General features: G+C 47.7%; 5 protein-coding genes across 5 annotated transcripts; 3 read left to right on the plus strand and 2 right to left on the minus strand.

Moving 5' to 3' along the window:
- Positions 1 to 389: 389 nt before the first annotated feature.
- FTJAE_912 (ATP-binding protein pantothenate kinase) lies at positions 390 to 1,325 on the plus strand (the record flags this gene model as incomplete). Its single annotated transcript, XM_037356008.1, has 1 exon — positions 390 to 1,325. The coding sequence occupies one exon, from the start codon at positions 390 to 392 to the stop codon at positions 1,323 to 1,325; it is 936 nt and encodes a 311-aa protein (XP_037211942.1).
- Positions 1,326 to 1,344: 19 nt separating this feature from the next.
- Positions 1,345 to 3,555, minus strand: FTJAE_913 (transcription activator acu-15; the record flags this gene model as incomplete). Its single annotated transcript, XM_037356019.1, has 2 exons — positions 1,345 to 2,002; positions 2,051 to 3,555. The coding sequence occupies 2 exons, from the start codon at positions 3,553 to 3,555 to the stop codon at positions 1,345 to 1,347; spliced, it is 2,163 nt and encodes a 720-aa protein (XP_037211943.1).
- A 3,261-nt stretch (positions 3,556 to 6,816) lies between these two features.
- On the plus strand, positions 6,817 to 7,983 carry FTJAE_914 (uncharacterized protein; the record flags this gene model as incomplete). The annotated part of the gene is made up of 1 exon (XM_037356030.1): positions 6,817 to 7,983. One exon carries the CDS (start codon positions 6,817 to 6,819, stop codon positions 7,981 to 7,983), a length of 1,167 nt encoding a protein of 388 aa, XP_037211944.1.
- A 1,119-nt stretch (positions 7,984 to 9,102) lies between these two features.
- On the minus strand, positions 9,103 to 10,275 carry FTJAE_915 (Oxidoreductase; the record flags this gene model as incomplete). The annotated part of the gene is made up of 2 exons (XM_037356040.1): positions 9,103 to 9,556; positions 9,608 to 10,275. The coding sequence occupies 2 exons, from the start codon at positions 10,273 to 10,275 to the stop codon at positions 9,103 to 9,105; spliced, it is 1,122 nt and encodes a 373-aa protein (XP_037211945.1).
- Positions 10,276 to 10,753: 478 nt separating this feature from the next.
- On the plus strand, positions 10,754 to 12,567 carry FTJAE_916 (hexose transporter; the record flags this gene model as incomplete). The annotated part of the gene is made up of 5 exons (XM_037356051.1): positions 10,754 to 10,813; positions 10,874 to 10,979; positions 11,031 to 11,392; positions 11,458 to 11,603; positions 11,658 to 12,567. The coding sequence occupies 5 exons, from the start codon at positions 10,754 to 10,756 to the stop codon at positions 12,565 to 12,567; spliced, it is 1,584 nt and encodes a 527-aa protein (XP_037211946.1).
- Between the last annotated feature and the right edge of the window lie 223 nt (positions 12,568 to 12,790).

The following is a 12,790-nucleotide window of genomic DNA, read 5'->3' on the forward strand; positions in this document are numbered from 1 at the left end:
TGTAAAGACTCGTTATGAGGATTGAAGATGCTGATGAGTTGTCTATAAGATAGATATGTTATACACTTATATACCAAGATGTCGGATTGGGAGTATGTTTTGTGTGGAGGAGGGCGGACATTTCTAAGTCCGCTGCAACTTCGCCTTGCCCGGTCCGGGAAAGGAAGTGAGCGGCGCTCCAAGTCCGTTGCGATTGACGCTTTTCCGTGAATAGTGGCTTATGATGCGGGGAATGAATGTCCATAACTTAGAAGAGTGCCAAAGTTGATATGAGGGACTTTTCTTTTCCTTGTCTTTCATGATATCTTGAAGGATAATACTTTTTTATCACTTCCTCTTCCCTTGTCGATTTAATTACGAAAACCCCAATATCCTACACCTAACTAGCCATGATTGATCCAAAAGCCATTGATACGGTGCTGGACATCTTTGTCCCTGCTATCCAAGCTCATCGGAAGAACTCCTCAAGGCCATTCGTTCTAGGCCTTTCTGGTCTTCAAGGCAGTGGCAAATCGACATGGGCTGCAGCTCTTTCACAAGCCCTCACGAATCAACACCATCTCAAGACTCGCATGATATCCCTGGATGATCTCTATCATGACCACCCAGAACTTGTGGCCCTTCGAGAAGCGAACCCAGATAATGGTCTTCTGCAAACTCGTGGCCAACCTGGAACTCACGACGAAGTTCTGGCGAAGGACTTCTTCGACCAAGTTCTTGGTCGGCTCGAGAGTGATAAGAAAGTTGTTAAATGGCCAGCTTTTGACAAGAGCCTTCATAGTGGTCAGGGTGGAAGGGTCCCCGTTGAGAAATGGGAAGAAGTTCAGCTGGATGAAGGCCTTGATGTTTTGATCTTTGAGGGCTGGGCACTTGGCTTCAAACCTTTGACTGACGAGGAAGTCAAGAGGAAGTGGGAGAAGGCTAAAGCTTTAGAGGCACAGCAGTCTGAGGAATGGGCTCTTACAAACACGCTGGCAAGCCACAATCTAAGCCATCTTCTGCTCATCAACGAGAACTTGAGAAGATATTGTGAGACATTCGCTGGACCACAGCACTTTGATGGGTTTCTACATCTGAGTACAGACAAACTCGTTCAGGTTTACGAGTGGAGGTTAGGCCAGGAAAGGGCCTTGAGACAGCACAAGCCGGGCATGACGGACGAGCAAGTCATCAAGTTTGTGAAGGGGTATATGCCTGCTTATGAGCTATTCCTTGAGCGTCTCCAGAACGAGAACTTCTTCAAGGGTGAGGGATCGAGTGAGAAGAAGCATATACAAGTGGTATTGGACAAGAACAGGACAGTAACCCAAGTGAAGGAGGTATAATGTATTAATATTAGTGATACTATCTTAAGTAATTCCAAGTTGGATCAACAGAAGCGTCAAACTCCGCATTTACAAGAAAGGGATTGTCGATAGCGCTGAATGAACTTGCAAAGAGCTGATCATACCACATCATTGACTCATGGCCTTCTAGTGGTATGTTATCCAAGTTCATACCAGGTCCCTCTGGATTCAGTGAAGTGTTTGGTGTAGATAGAAAGTCATTGGAATATGGTGCTTGAGGATTCTGGGGTTGCGAGTAAGGTATGTCTTGAGGTAGGATACCCGTAGAATGATACGTTGTCCTTGGTCTTTTTTGTTGTGGTCTGAAAGGCTGAGTGGATGATAGTCCTTGGAATGCTTGGGTATTGGAGGAGGCGTTTTGAGGGATAGAGTTTGGGCTTTCTCTTGTTTCAGTGCCATGAGATTGAGCATGCTGTGTTCTTGGAAGTCTTGTGGGGGTTGTATTTTCACCACCCCGTACTTGACTTCCGACGCTAGGTGAGAAACTACGCGTTGTGATGATGGCATCTACCGGAGATTCAATCATCGTGGGCCGCTCTTGGGAAAGTTCTTGCACCGTGGAGGTGAGTTCATCAATGGCCCCGAGGCAGTATTCTGGCCACGATGTATCTCGTGCAGCCAGATGACCAAGGATGTCCTTGGCCGCAGCAACATGCCTGAAAGAGTCAGTAAACAATGAAAGACTGGAAAAGGAGATGACATACTTCATTGCACTACCCAAATGGACCTGCTTTTCAAAGGCAGCATGAATAAGGACAAATGCACTGATCCATATCGACCATGTGAAGGAAGGCCACAACAACGGTGCTTGAGACTTTGCACTATTCGAGTCTACAGATAACTGATGGCGGTTTCGATGTTTCTTGAGGATTATCAAGATAGACTTGGCAGCTGAGATGCAGGCTTGAAAGGCGGATGAGTACGAGGAAGAAGGATGTTCTGAAGCGAGTCCAGGTCTATTCAAGCATATTGCCGACTCATGTTTCAGCACCAAGACCATAACCTTGTGATGTTCAGATATTGCTGGAGTAGTCGAGCTTGCATCGGCCAGATCGTCCTCTTCTACTGCGTCCTGAATTTCATTAAACCATTTCGCCAGCTCAGCTTGAACAAACGCTGTTCGATCTGCAGTATCTTGTCGTTGTAGCATGGACTTGTTCCTGAGCTCGAGAATGAGTCCGCGTATGCGAGCATGCTTTGCCACGAACGTAAGGAGTTGTAATCTTTCCGGATTTTCTTCCCTGTTCGTTATTGTATGGCGTTCCTCACCGGGATAGCAGACATCCAGGTCGTCATCTCGTATATCGAGAGGTAACCCGAGAGACTGGCAAAGAAGCCTCTCTAGTATGTAGATGCACCAGAAAACCCTTCGCCGAACTGAAACTTCCTTGTCTGTGAAGAAGGGATATCGCGCAGGGCATCGATGAAGACCCATGTGAAATGCAGTTCTGACGATGAGTCCGCCTAACCGTGACGCGGCGTTGAGACAAAGCATCGAAGTCAGGAACAACTGAATAGCCAAAGCTGCCTGGGTTGAACGGATTGACGCCGGCTGGCTTAAAGCAAATTGTGAGCTCGCCAACGCATCGTCGACGCTGTTGAAGAGATATACTTTTGGGATGGGCTTTTTGAAAGGAGTGGCCTGTCGACTATCCGCGAGCGATATAGAAAGAACAGACTTCAAGATGACCATATCGATAGGGTCAAGCAATAGCGTTCCATTCTTAGCAACCTCTTCAAATAACCCCAGAACATGAGGCCCGTGAAGGAACGGAAGAACAGGATGCCATGCCTCGAAATAGCTCTTGGACCACTCGACCAAGTTTTCAAAGGTATCACTTGTGTCATTTCCACAGACTTCATCATCTTTCCAAAGAAACTGCTCTCGATTTCTTCTTATTGAGGCATCTTGACGAAGTTGATCGTCTTCACCGGGAATAAGCGTGTTTATCGTCGAAGACCCAGGTTCTGTAGTTCTTGATGCTGATCTCTTGGCAAGACGAAGATGAACAGCACGAATATAATGAATTCCACTGCCACTTCCTACAAATCGAGCGGCATCGTGCTCGCCTGTATCGCGCATCAGTCCATATTCGCGTCCAGGCTGTGAAGTCGAGTGTTTCCGTTTCTGGCCTTGAGGTTCAGAGTGACCTAGTGTTGAGTGAGATGCAGTCTCGATATTATCGTACGGTGAGTGATGAGAAGACATCTTCACACATCATCCTCAGTGAGGATTGGATGAATTGGAATTGACGATGCTGGGGACTACCAAGCGAGTAAGCTGAAGCTGCAAAAGTGCTAGTGTCGCGCCCGGACAAAGAAAAGGCCGACGCGGGGTTGAACAAGTCATTCTGCCTGTGGAGCGACGTTTTGACTCTGGGGAAGAACCCCGATCGATTTACGGACGCTGCACAAGGATTGGTCCTTGTGTAAGTGAATTGCTTTACATGGCGAATAATGAGGCTTCGGTTGAGCAAGAGGTTGAGAGGCAGTTGAATCCGATAGCGTGTAGCCATTGTCGGCAGCGGAAACGCAAGGTGAGATCTCATCCCCCAGTCACAATTCTGGGGAAAAGAGAACGCTTTTTACTAAATTGAGCACACGCTAGTGTGATAGGCAGCTGTAAGTGTTTCATATCCCCACGGGAGAGATCGTCGTGCTGACGGCTCTTGTTGAGGCCGCATTGTTTGCAGTGCACCAATGATCCTACCAACTGCCATTATCCAGAACAAAACAAGAGGTATCACTACCATGACTACTCATATTGACACCTATAATACTGATAAAACATCAGAGGTCTACCAATTGGGTTCATTACAAGACTAGAAGCTCGCCTTGCGGAGACAGAAGAAGCTCTCTTTCGGCTTGTACATTCTATCGATGAACCCAACAACAATCATATTTCACTCAAGCCTTCATCACAAAGAAAAGACGACCGTATAAGAGAATGGGACAGTCTTCCCCTCAGAAATGTGGACGAAATAAGAGCATGGTATCGAAGTAGATCAGAGCAAACTCACTCACCAGCCCAGCACGACGATTTGATGGATGAAGACCAACGTGCACGATCCATTCATGCCACACCACCCGAATCAGAGACTGTGGACTTTCAAGATGATGCCGGAGATGATGGAGGGGAAACAATTACATTGCAAGATGCTGATGACGATGTTATGCCGAGGAATGATATTCATATCCAGGAGGTGTCTGGCGGGAGCAAAGCCAAGGAAATGGAGCAGAAACATCCAAATATGTACTTTTAGAGCATATATTATTTAATACTACGTCACTGGTGACATAGGAAGGCCTAAAGAGCCACAAACACCGTAGATAATCTTCACATTGTGTCTTTGTCTGCTCTGAGAATCCATATCCTAACTCAAAAGCCTTTCACTATGGCCACTTGGTCTCTTCCAACCGCTTGCCAGGATCACCATACATACTCTTGATCAAATAAAGGAACAGAATCATCTAATTTATTTTAGTAGAAGGATTTCTTGCGGGGAGCCAGCTGTGATTACGTCAGATGACAGGTTGTCAGGATGATGCTTGGTTTTTAGACCTGTTTTCAAGGCGAAGTCCTAGTTATGTAAAAGGTCTGATTAAGGTGATTCAAATCCTCTGAATCTAAGTCTAGTTGGAAGTTGATAGGAGCTACGAACTGCTATTTTCGTTTGCCTATAGCTCTGAAGGATGCGTTATTATTCTGCTACAATTTTAGATCACCGAAGTCGTGTCCACGCGTTGAAGGATCCAGCCCTCTCCCCATGTCGAATGCCTAGTCTCATAAATTTAACGTAGTCCTTCGTTGTGGAAGAAGAGATATCCACTATAATAGGAAAAAGTCTATTCTTATCCAGCGGCTCTGGCATCCTCGGGCATAAATGGAATAATTTGATGCTAGCAAGCATTGCAAAGCAACAGATCCCGAGTCCTGTGTGCTTCTGAGGCACTTTCTATCCTAAGCGTAGCTTCTTAGTCATGTTTAACTCAAAGAATTATATCCAAGAACCTAATGGATTGGTCACTTTAGATTGATTAGTCAAAGAGAGGCCTCTGGAAACTCTCGGCCATTGGACGGGCTCGATGAGGGCGTCACCATTAGATAATGGCATGTCTTAGCAAAATGGCGTCCACAAACAGCCAGCTCAAGTACTAGCTTGAATTTAAGCTCAACTTTATGAAGTTACCACTTCTCACAGTATGAAGAGTTATCATGCAGCAATGCTAGACGTGGATCCAGCGACAAGTCAAGGATCATGAAGAGCTAAACATCCGCGTGAATGCCTTTTGGTGACCGATTACGTATAACTTTAGCCCTAGAGAATCGACTAACAGAAGATTCTGGCATTAAATTACGATAAAATTCAAAACATCGGGGGCGGAAAACACAGTACGGGAAAATCCGCCGCTGGCGAGTCTGAGCTGTAAACCATCCTTCAATCCAGCTGATGCACCATCTTCTCAGCTCCAATAATCATCCTCGAGGGATAAGCCATGGCGTAGCGCAAGTGCTTTTGACTGACCGCTTATTGCCATGCTAAGGCTTAGTACGTGACACCAAGACTTTGTCTCTGTAGTAAGCTGATATTTTCCGTTGCACAAGTACCATCATAGCATGCATGACCGACAGCCCGATGGATGCTCGGCGTAAGCTGTCCTTGCAAGGTAACAGAGCTCCATCTGAGCTGCTGCGCCATGGCCCCCGAAGAACAATTAGACTCGGCAGTGAGCTGAACCGAGGAAACATCATCGACTTTAGTGACAATAAGCTTGAATCTTAGTCCACTGAGGCTTTCCATTCTAAATGCCGAAGACCCGAAGAGCTCTCCCTCGAAAACAAGTAAATCATGAGCTACAATTTACTAGACCTACTGCTCCAATGATTGCCCATCTTGACCATCCACCAAAGCATGGGAATGTTGGCAATAGCTTCGACAGCTCAAGCTAAATGCCACTAAAAGCGATACAGGGCTGTAAAGACCAGTCCAGACCATTTGGACGGCGTAGTTACTCTCTGCTGCGGAAATTTCACTTTACCTAATTTGCACCGAGTCCTTAAGCTTAAAATAGGGCTAATGTGATCTTGATTCTTGGGGCTGAGGGGCTGAGCCCGATCTGACGGCTTATTCTTGTGAGGGCTGTGAGACGTCACAGCCTCCTCCGCTGAGAGTCGGAGACTAAGCATACAGAGTCTTACTGCATTCAGACAGCTTCACTCGACATGCAAATCTTGTATAAGAAAGCAACGAATTCTCGTCGAAATGGGTTTCCTCCTTCTCATCATCACATCACAAAACATCAAATCAACAACAACTTTTTTCCTTTTTCTCTCTTATTTCCTTATTTTCCTTTGTCAGGTCTTATTTCCTTACAAACCTTCGCTTCTTCTCAGTCATCTGCTACAGTTTCTTCATCACCTTTCCAAACAAAAACTGTTTTAATTCTTTCGACAAAAGCTCATAACATTATGCATTCTACAATCTTTGCTCTTGTTGCCGTTGCTGGCTATGTCTCCGCTGGACCTACCGCCCGCTCTCAAACCGAGTGCTCAGGCGTTGGCCAGTTCTATACTTGTGCGAACAATGGTTTCCGCGGTTATTGCTCCGTTGATCCCTGTGCCATAAAGTGGTGCACTGATTTCGTCGAGGGTACTTGCGATCCCGTCTTTATCACCAAGCCTGTTGATGCTACCGAGACCGAGGATTGCTCTGAACCTACCGAGACCGGGGAGGGAGAGCACTGGGAGCCTGAGACTACTCCTGCTTCTCTTCCCGAGGGCCAATGTGCTCCTGGCACTGGATTCTTCCAGGTCTGCTCCAACGGGTTCAAGGGCTGCTGCAAGTCCGACGCCTGTGCTGGCAAGGACGCTGTCTGCCCTGATGACAAGAAGGTCAAGCGCGCTGATGACCCAACTGTCTGCGCTCCCGGTACCGGTTTCTTCCAGTCTTGTTCCAACGGCTTCAGAGGCTGCTGCAAGTCTGACGCTTGTACCGGTACCGCTGGTGTCTGCCCCGATAACAAGTCCGAGGCCCCCAAGCCTAAGCCTGAGACCTGGGAGCACAAGCCCGAGACTACCACTGAGACTGCTCCTGCTTCTCTCCCCGATGGACAGTGTGCTCCTGGTACCGGCTTCTTCCAAGTCTGCTCTAATGGCTTCCGCGGCTGCTGCAAGTCTGATGCCTGCTCCCAATCTCAGCCCATCTGCCCTGACACCATCGCCAAGCGCTCTGACGATCCCACTGTCTGCGCCCCCGGCACAGGATTCTTCCAGTCGTGCTCAAACGGCTTCCGAGGCTGCTGCAAGTCCGACGCCTGCTCCGGCTCCGCTCCCATCTGCCCAGATACCGTCGCCAAGCGCTCCGATGACCCCACCGTCTGCCCTCCCGGAACCGGATTCTTCCAATCCTGCTCCAACGGCTTCCGCGGCTGCTGCAAGGGCGATGCCTGCGGTAACACCTGGTGCCCCGACTACAAGACCGGCACCTACGAGCCCGCCCAGACATTCAAGGTCAAGGCTCGCTCTGATGGTACTTGCCGCCCTGGCACCGGTTTCTTCCAGGTCTGCGCCAACGGCTTCAAGGGATGCTGCAAGAAGGACGCTTGCTCTCAGAAGAAGCCCGTCTGCCCCAAGTAAGAAGCATCAATTTTCCACATTTTCCAGTAATGGTTTTACATTGGCATAGCGTTGCATAGAACATTACTAGCGTGCATAGATAGATATGGCGTTTGTCGATTTTTGTTTGGAACCGTCCTTGATGAGTTATTATGGCATTGATTGAGCTACTATTCTTGGTATTTACTTATTTAGAGCGTTGATTTTGTCGGACACGATAAAAATCTAACTAATACACTCCTTTAAAAATTTGAGTCTGCTGCTTGATTCTGTGAACCATTGATGAGTCGAAGTTTCCGACATGCCTCGCGAAGGCCTCGCCTCGGTGACTGTAAAGACTGTCTGCTCAATTACCAAGCCGCTTAGCCATGTTCATTCTGCTGCAGTATTTGCATCTGTGATTGAAGGAAGCCTCCTCTCTGGCCCGTTGCCGACAAAGTTGTTCCACCGTGACATTCTGACAACCCCGGTTGCAGCCGCCACAACCAGGAGAGCAACACAACAAAGAAAGCGTGTCACTTCCCAGCAGCGAAGTTCGTAAACGAGTTCCCATATAGATAACGGAAGGGCCACAGCCAAGAGTAAGATTTGGTGTAAGAACGCTGCTTTAGTGGCTGATTTAAGCCGATCGACGCTGATGATCCACCCGCGAAAGAACCATGGCAAGACAAACAAGGCCAGAGACAGAAGTACCATGACAGTTTGAAGAAGTTGGTTATCAACTTCCCAAAGACGCTGGGTATATGTAAGCCATAACGCAGACTCTAGGTGCAACCAGAGAAAAGTGGGCGGTGTAAACTTGTCGAATGCTCTTAGAGGTCGTTTGGTTCGAGGGCTATCGTGCCTGGAGCCAGGTATTTCGCATTCCGAGGTAATGAAGTCTAACAGGGGAGATAATATCGGTATTGTGTGCATGGTCTCAGCACGGCGATACTGTTGACGTTGCGATGATCTTGTTGAGTTGGGCGGGGTTGAATCTTGGCCGTAAATATCTAGCTGAGTTCATAACCCTATGACGAATGTATAGCTTGGCACTTTGGAGCACAGATTTTTTCAGCTAAGAACCATCCTTTTTGAGACCGTTAGTAAAAATGCTGTATAAAATATGAACTTATTCTTGGGATGCGGTCTAAAACCTGTCTAAGACTTGAATCGATCAGCTCCAGCCTTCAAGATCATCTCAAACAGTTCAACATCTTTCCGAGCATCCGCCGCACTTGTCTTAGGCACTTTCCCTCCAACAACGCAATCATAAAGATCTAGCATCTCCAATGTATACGGATCCTCATACGTCTTTCTAATAATTCTCTCTTGGAATCCACCCTCACCAATCTTCTCTCGAATCGTCATAACCACAGGAAGGCCCTTAACGTAAGGAGAGTCAAAGTTGACTCTTACGATTTTGTTGGCTGAGTAGACTTCGATGTGTGCATCGAACTGAGGTACACCACTGAGACCTGATTCATATGTGACGGGGAAGTCATCGTATTGAAATAGTACGCTGAAGATCCCGGGGAGGGTTAGCACGGCGCCGGCGACGAATTTGGGCATGCCGAGAATCTCGCGCATTGCTGAGAGGTCGTGGGTCCCAAGGCTATATCATAAGTCAGCACTGATATTACATTTTATGGTTAATATAACTTACGCTCCCAGAACTCTTAGCATTCTTTGCGATTGGGGTGTACTGGGCACTCCAAACTCTTTAACAAGAGCTTGCTCGAAGATATCGGCCTCCCGTCGGCTTCTATCCTGACCATCTTCCTCGGTAAAGTCATTAAACTTTTGAGGAAACGTGCCATTCTGCTCAACGAAGGTAGAGTTAGGTCCGATGATGTCCCTCACTCTAGCATACTGAATCTTCTCCATGCCACCAACCTCTGCCACGGCATCGATAAAAGCAGTAGCGTAGCGTCGCATCGTTCCAACAAACACTTTGCCCTTTGAAGCCTTCTCCGCTTCAATAAGTCTGTCTATGTCTCGGAAGCAAGTCGCAGCTGGTTTCTCAATAAGACAGTACTTGTCATTATTGAGAGCTAGGATACCGTGCTCGACATGGTATGCGTCTGCGTTGGCGATCAAAACCACGTCGACATGAGGTGAGGAGCAAAGTTCTTCAGGGTTGGTGGTTGTCTTGGGACTACCGCCCTGAACTTTGGTGGCGCAGTAGGCTAGAGCTTGCTTGGAGATATCGCAGAGATAGGTTGTTTGGAACTTATGGGAGAGAAAGTTGATGTTAGGAATATGGGCGACTTGCGAGATCTCTCCGCAGCCGATGATTCCGACCCTGAGGATGCGATCTGATGTGCTTGACATGGTGATAAGTGATAAAGGTATTGAATGAATAATTGGCCTCAAGGACTGTAACAAAAAGGGTATAAGTTCAAGTCTAGATGAGTTAAAGAAGAGCTATTTATCCTTCATCTCGTCTGTCATCAATACGTAGTACCCTGCAGGTTACAGTATCACTGCATTCCCCACATACCGCTACTCCCCGACACCAAAAGAGCATTCAGCTCCGCTACTCCGCGAAAGGATCATGACTCGAGCCCTGGCTTCGGACCATGCTAAAATGTAACCATACTTTATCTTCTTCCCCACGGGGTCACCAAGTTTCCTCGGTTACAGGGAACGAAAATTCGGGGTCTAGATGAGGGAGGATCCCAATTCTTTAAAAGGAGCTTATCATCCCCTCTTTTGGATCTCTTCGTTCCTCAAACCATCAAGTTATTGTGGTTCTTTGACGTGCTAATCTTACTGTCTGATCTTGTATCTTTCACTTTGACTTGAGATCATGGGTGTCTTTTCACGCAAGAAGGAGGCCGAATTGGCTGTTGGATCGGAGCTCTCACGAGTACGACGCCTCATCCCCCCCTCGTTCTTCGTTTCACAAACTAACGATTATTCTATACAGGTCCTCCCTGAGAATCCCAAGCCATGGTACATGACTTGGCATCTGATCAAGCTCAACCTATGTCTTTTGGTGCCTCTATTCTCTTCCGCCTCCGTCGGCTACGATGGTATACTCTCTTCCTCTTCATAGCATCAAGCCCAACTCTGACATGGCTCAGGGTCAATGATGAACGGCCTCCAAACCCTGCCCCAATGGCGCGAGTTCTTCGGTAGTCCAGAGGGCGCGCTTCTGGGACTCATGAACTCTGTTTATCCCCTCGGCAAAGTCATCTCCCTCTTTGTGGTAGCTTATATCTGTGATCGCTGGGGACGCAAGCTCCCTATTCTTATTGGTCTCATCACCTGCATTGGCTTTGCCACTCTACAGGGTCTTTCGCAGAACCTACACAGCTTTATCATCGCGAGAGCCTTCTTAGGTTTCTTCACTAGCTTCATCGGTCAGCCTAGCCCTATCATCATCACTGAGCTTGCATACCCGACGCAGCGAGGCAAAGTTACTGCTTTATACAATACGTTTTTCGTAAGTCTGGGGTCTAGCATATTCGGACTATTGGGTGGTATGCTAATCGTGTATCTCGATTCTAGTACTTTGGCTCTATTTTCGCTGCTTGGTGTACTTATGGTACCTTCAAGAACCCGACAACTTGGAGCTGGCGAATTCCGTCTCTCCTGCAAGGTGCATTGCCTGTCATTCAGCTTTTGGGCCTCTATTTCCTGCCAGAATCCCCCAGGTAAGAATGTCATTTCAATCTAAGACTTCCTAGAAGCTGACGTAACCTACTCAGATGGCTCGTTTCCAAGGGCCGCAAAGAAGAAGCTCGAAAAGTCCTTGCCGAGTTCCACGCTGGCGGCGATCTCGAGTCTCCCCTCGTTGAATTCGAGATGCAAGAAATCGAACTGGCGCTTACCCAGGAAGCCGACGCCATTTCCGCCGTCTCGTGGGCTGAACTATTCCGCACTCCAGCTAATCGCAAGCGCACGCTTATTGCTGTCATTGTTGGCTGGTTTGCTCAGTGGAACGGCGTCGGAGTCGTCAGCTATTACCTTGTTCTGGTTCTCAACACGATCGGTATCACCAAAGTCAAGGACCAGACCCTCATCAACGGACTTCTTCAGATCTTCAATTGGCTCGCTTCGACTTTCTTGGGAGCCATGATGGTTGATCGACTTGGCCGGCGGACTTTGTTCCTGCTCTCCACGGGTGGCATGCTCGTCTCTTATATCATCTGGACCGGTCTTACTGCGCACTTCGTCAGCAGCCATGATGAATCTACAGGCCGTGTGGTGGTAGCTTTCATCTTCATCTTCTATCTTTTCTATGACATCGCCTGGACACCACTTCTCCAAGCCTACCCTGTCGAAATCTTTCCGTATACCCTCCGAGGACGTGGTCTTTCCATCACCTATATCTCGTCTTTCACTGGCCTCATTGTCGGCAACCAGGTGAACCCAATCGCTATGAAGGCCATCACCTGGAAATACTACATTGTCTTCTGTTGTATCCTCGCAGTTCTTTTCGTCATCATTTGGTTCTTGTTCCCCGAAACCAAGGGTCATACGCTTGAGGAAATTCGAGAAGTCTTTGAAGGAAAGTTGGATGACCAGGATAAGTTGGCTAGGGTTGAATCTGCTATTGTGGAGGAGAACCCTGGGCAGAAGGGCGGCAATGCAAAGCAGGTTGAGATCGCTAACTAGGCTCCCCTGAACAGTGCTTGGACTCAACTTACGACTATTGATATAATTGGACATTTGAGACGGCGGAAGAATTGTATGAGAAGATGACTTGCAAGTTGATGGTGGTCCTTTATCTTAATCCTAGGCAAATGATGTTTCGATCCAGGTAGCATTCATCGATCAGTTAACTCGGGCTTGAGTGTTTCCAGTCGATTCATCTGCCACTTTGCTATCTTCATGCCTT

This window comes from Fusarium tjaetaba, assembly GCF_013396195.1.
Source record: "Fusarium tjaetaba strain NRRL 66243 chromosome Unknown NRRL66243_c0000021, whole genome shotgun sequence".
In the NCBI taxonomy this organism is placed as follows: Eukaryota; Fungi; Ascomycota; class Sordariomycetes; order Hypocreales; family Nectriaceae; genus Fusarium; species Fusarium tjaetaba.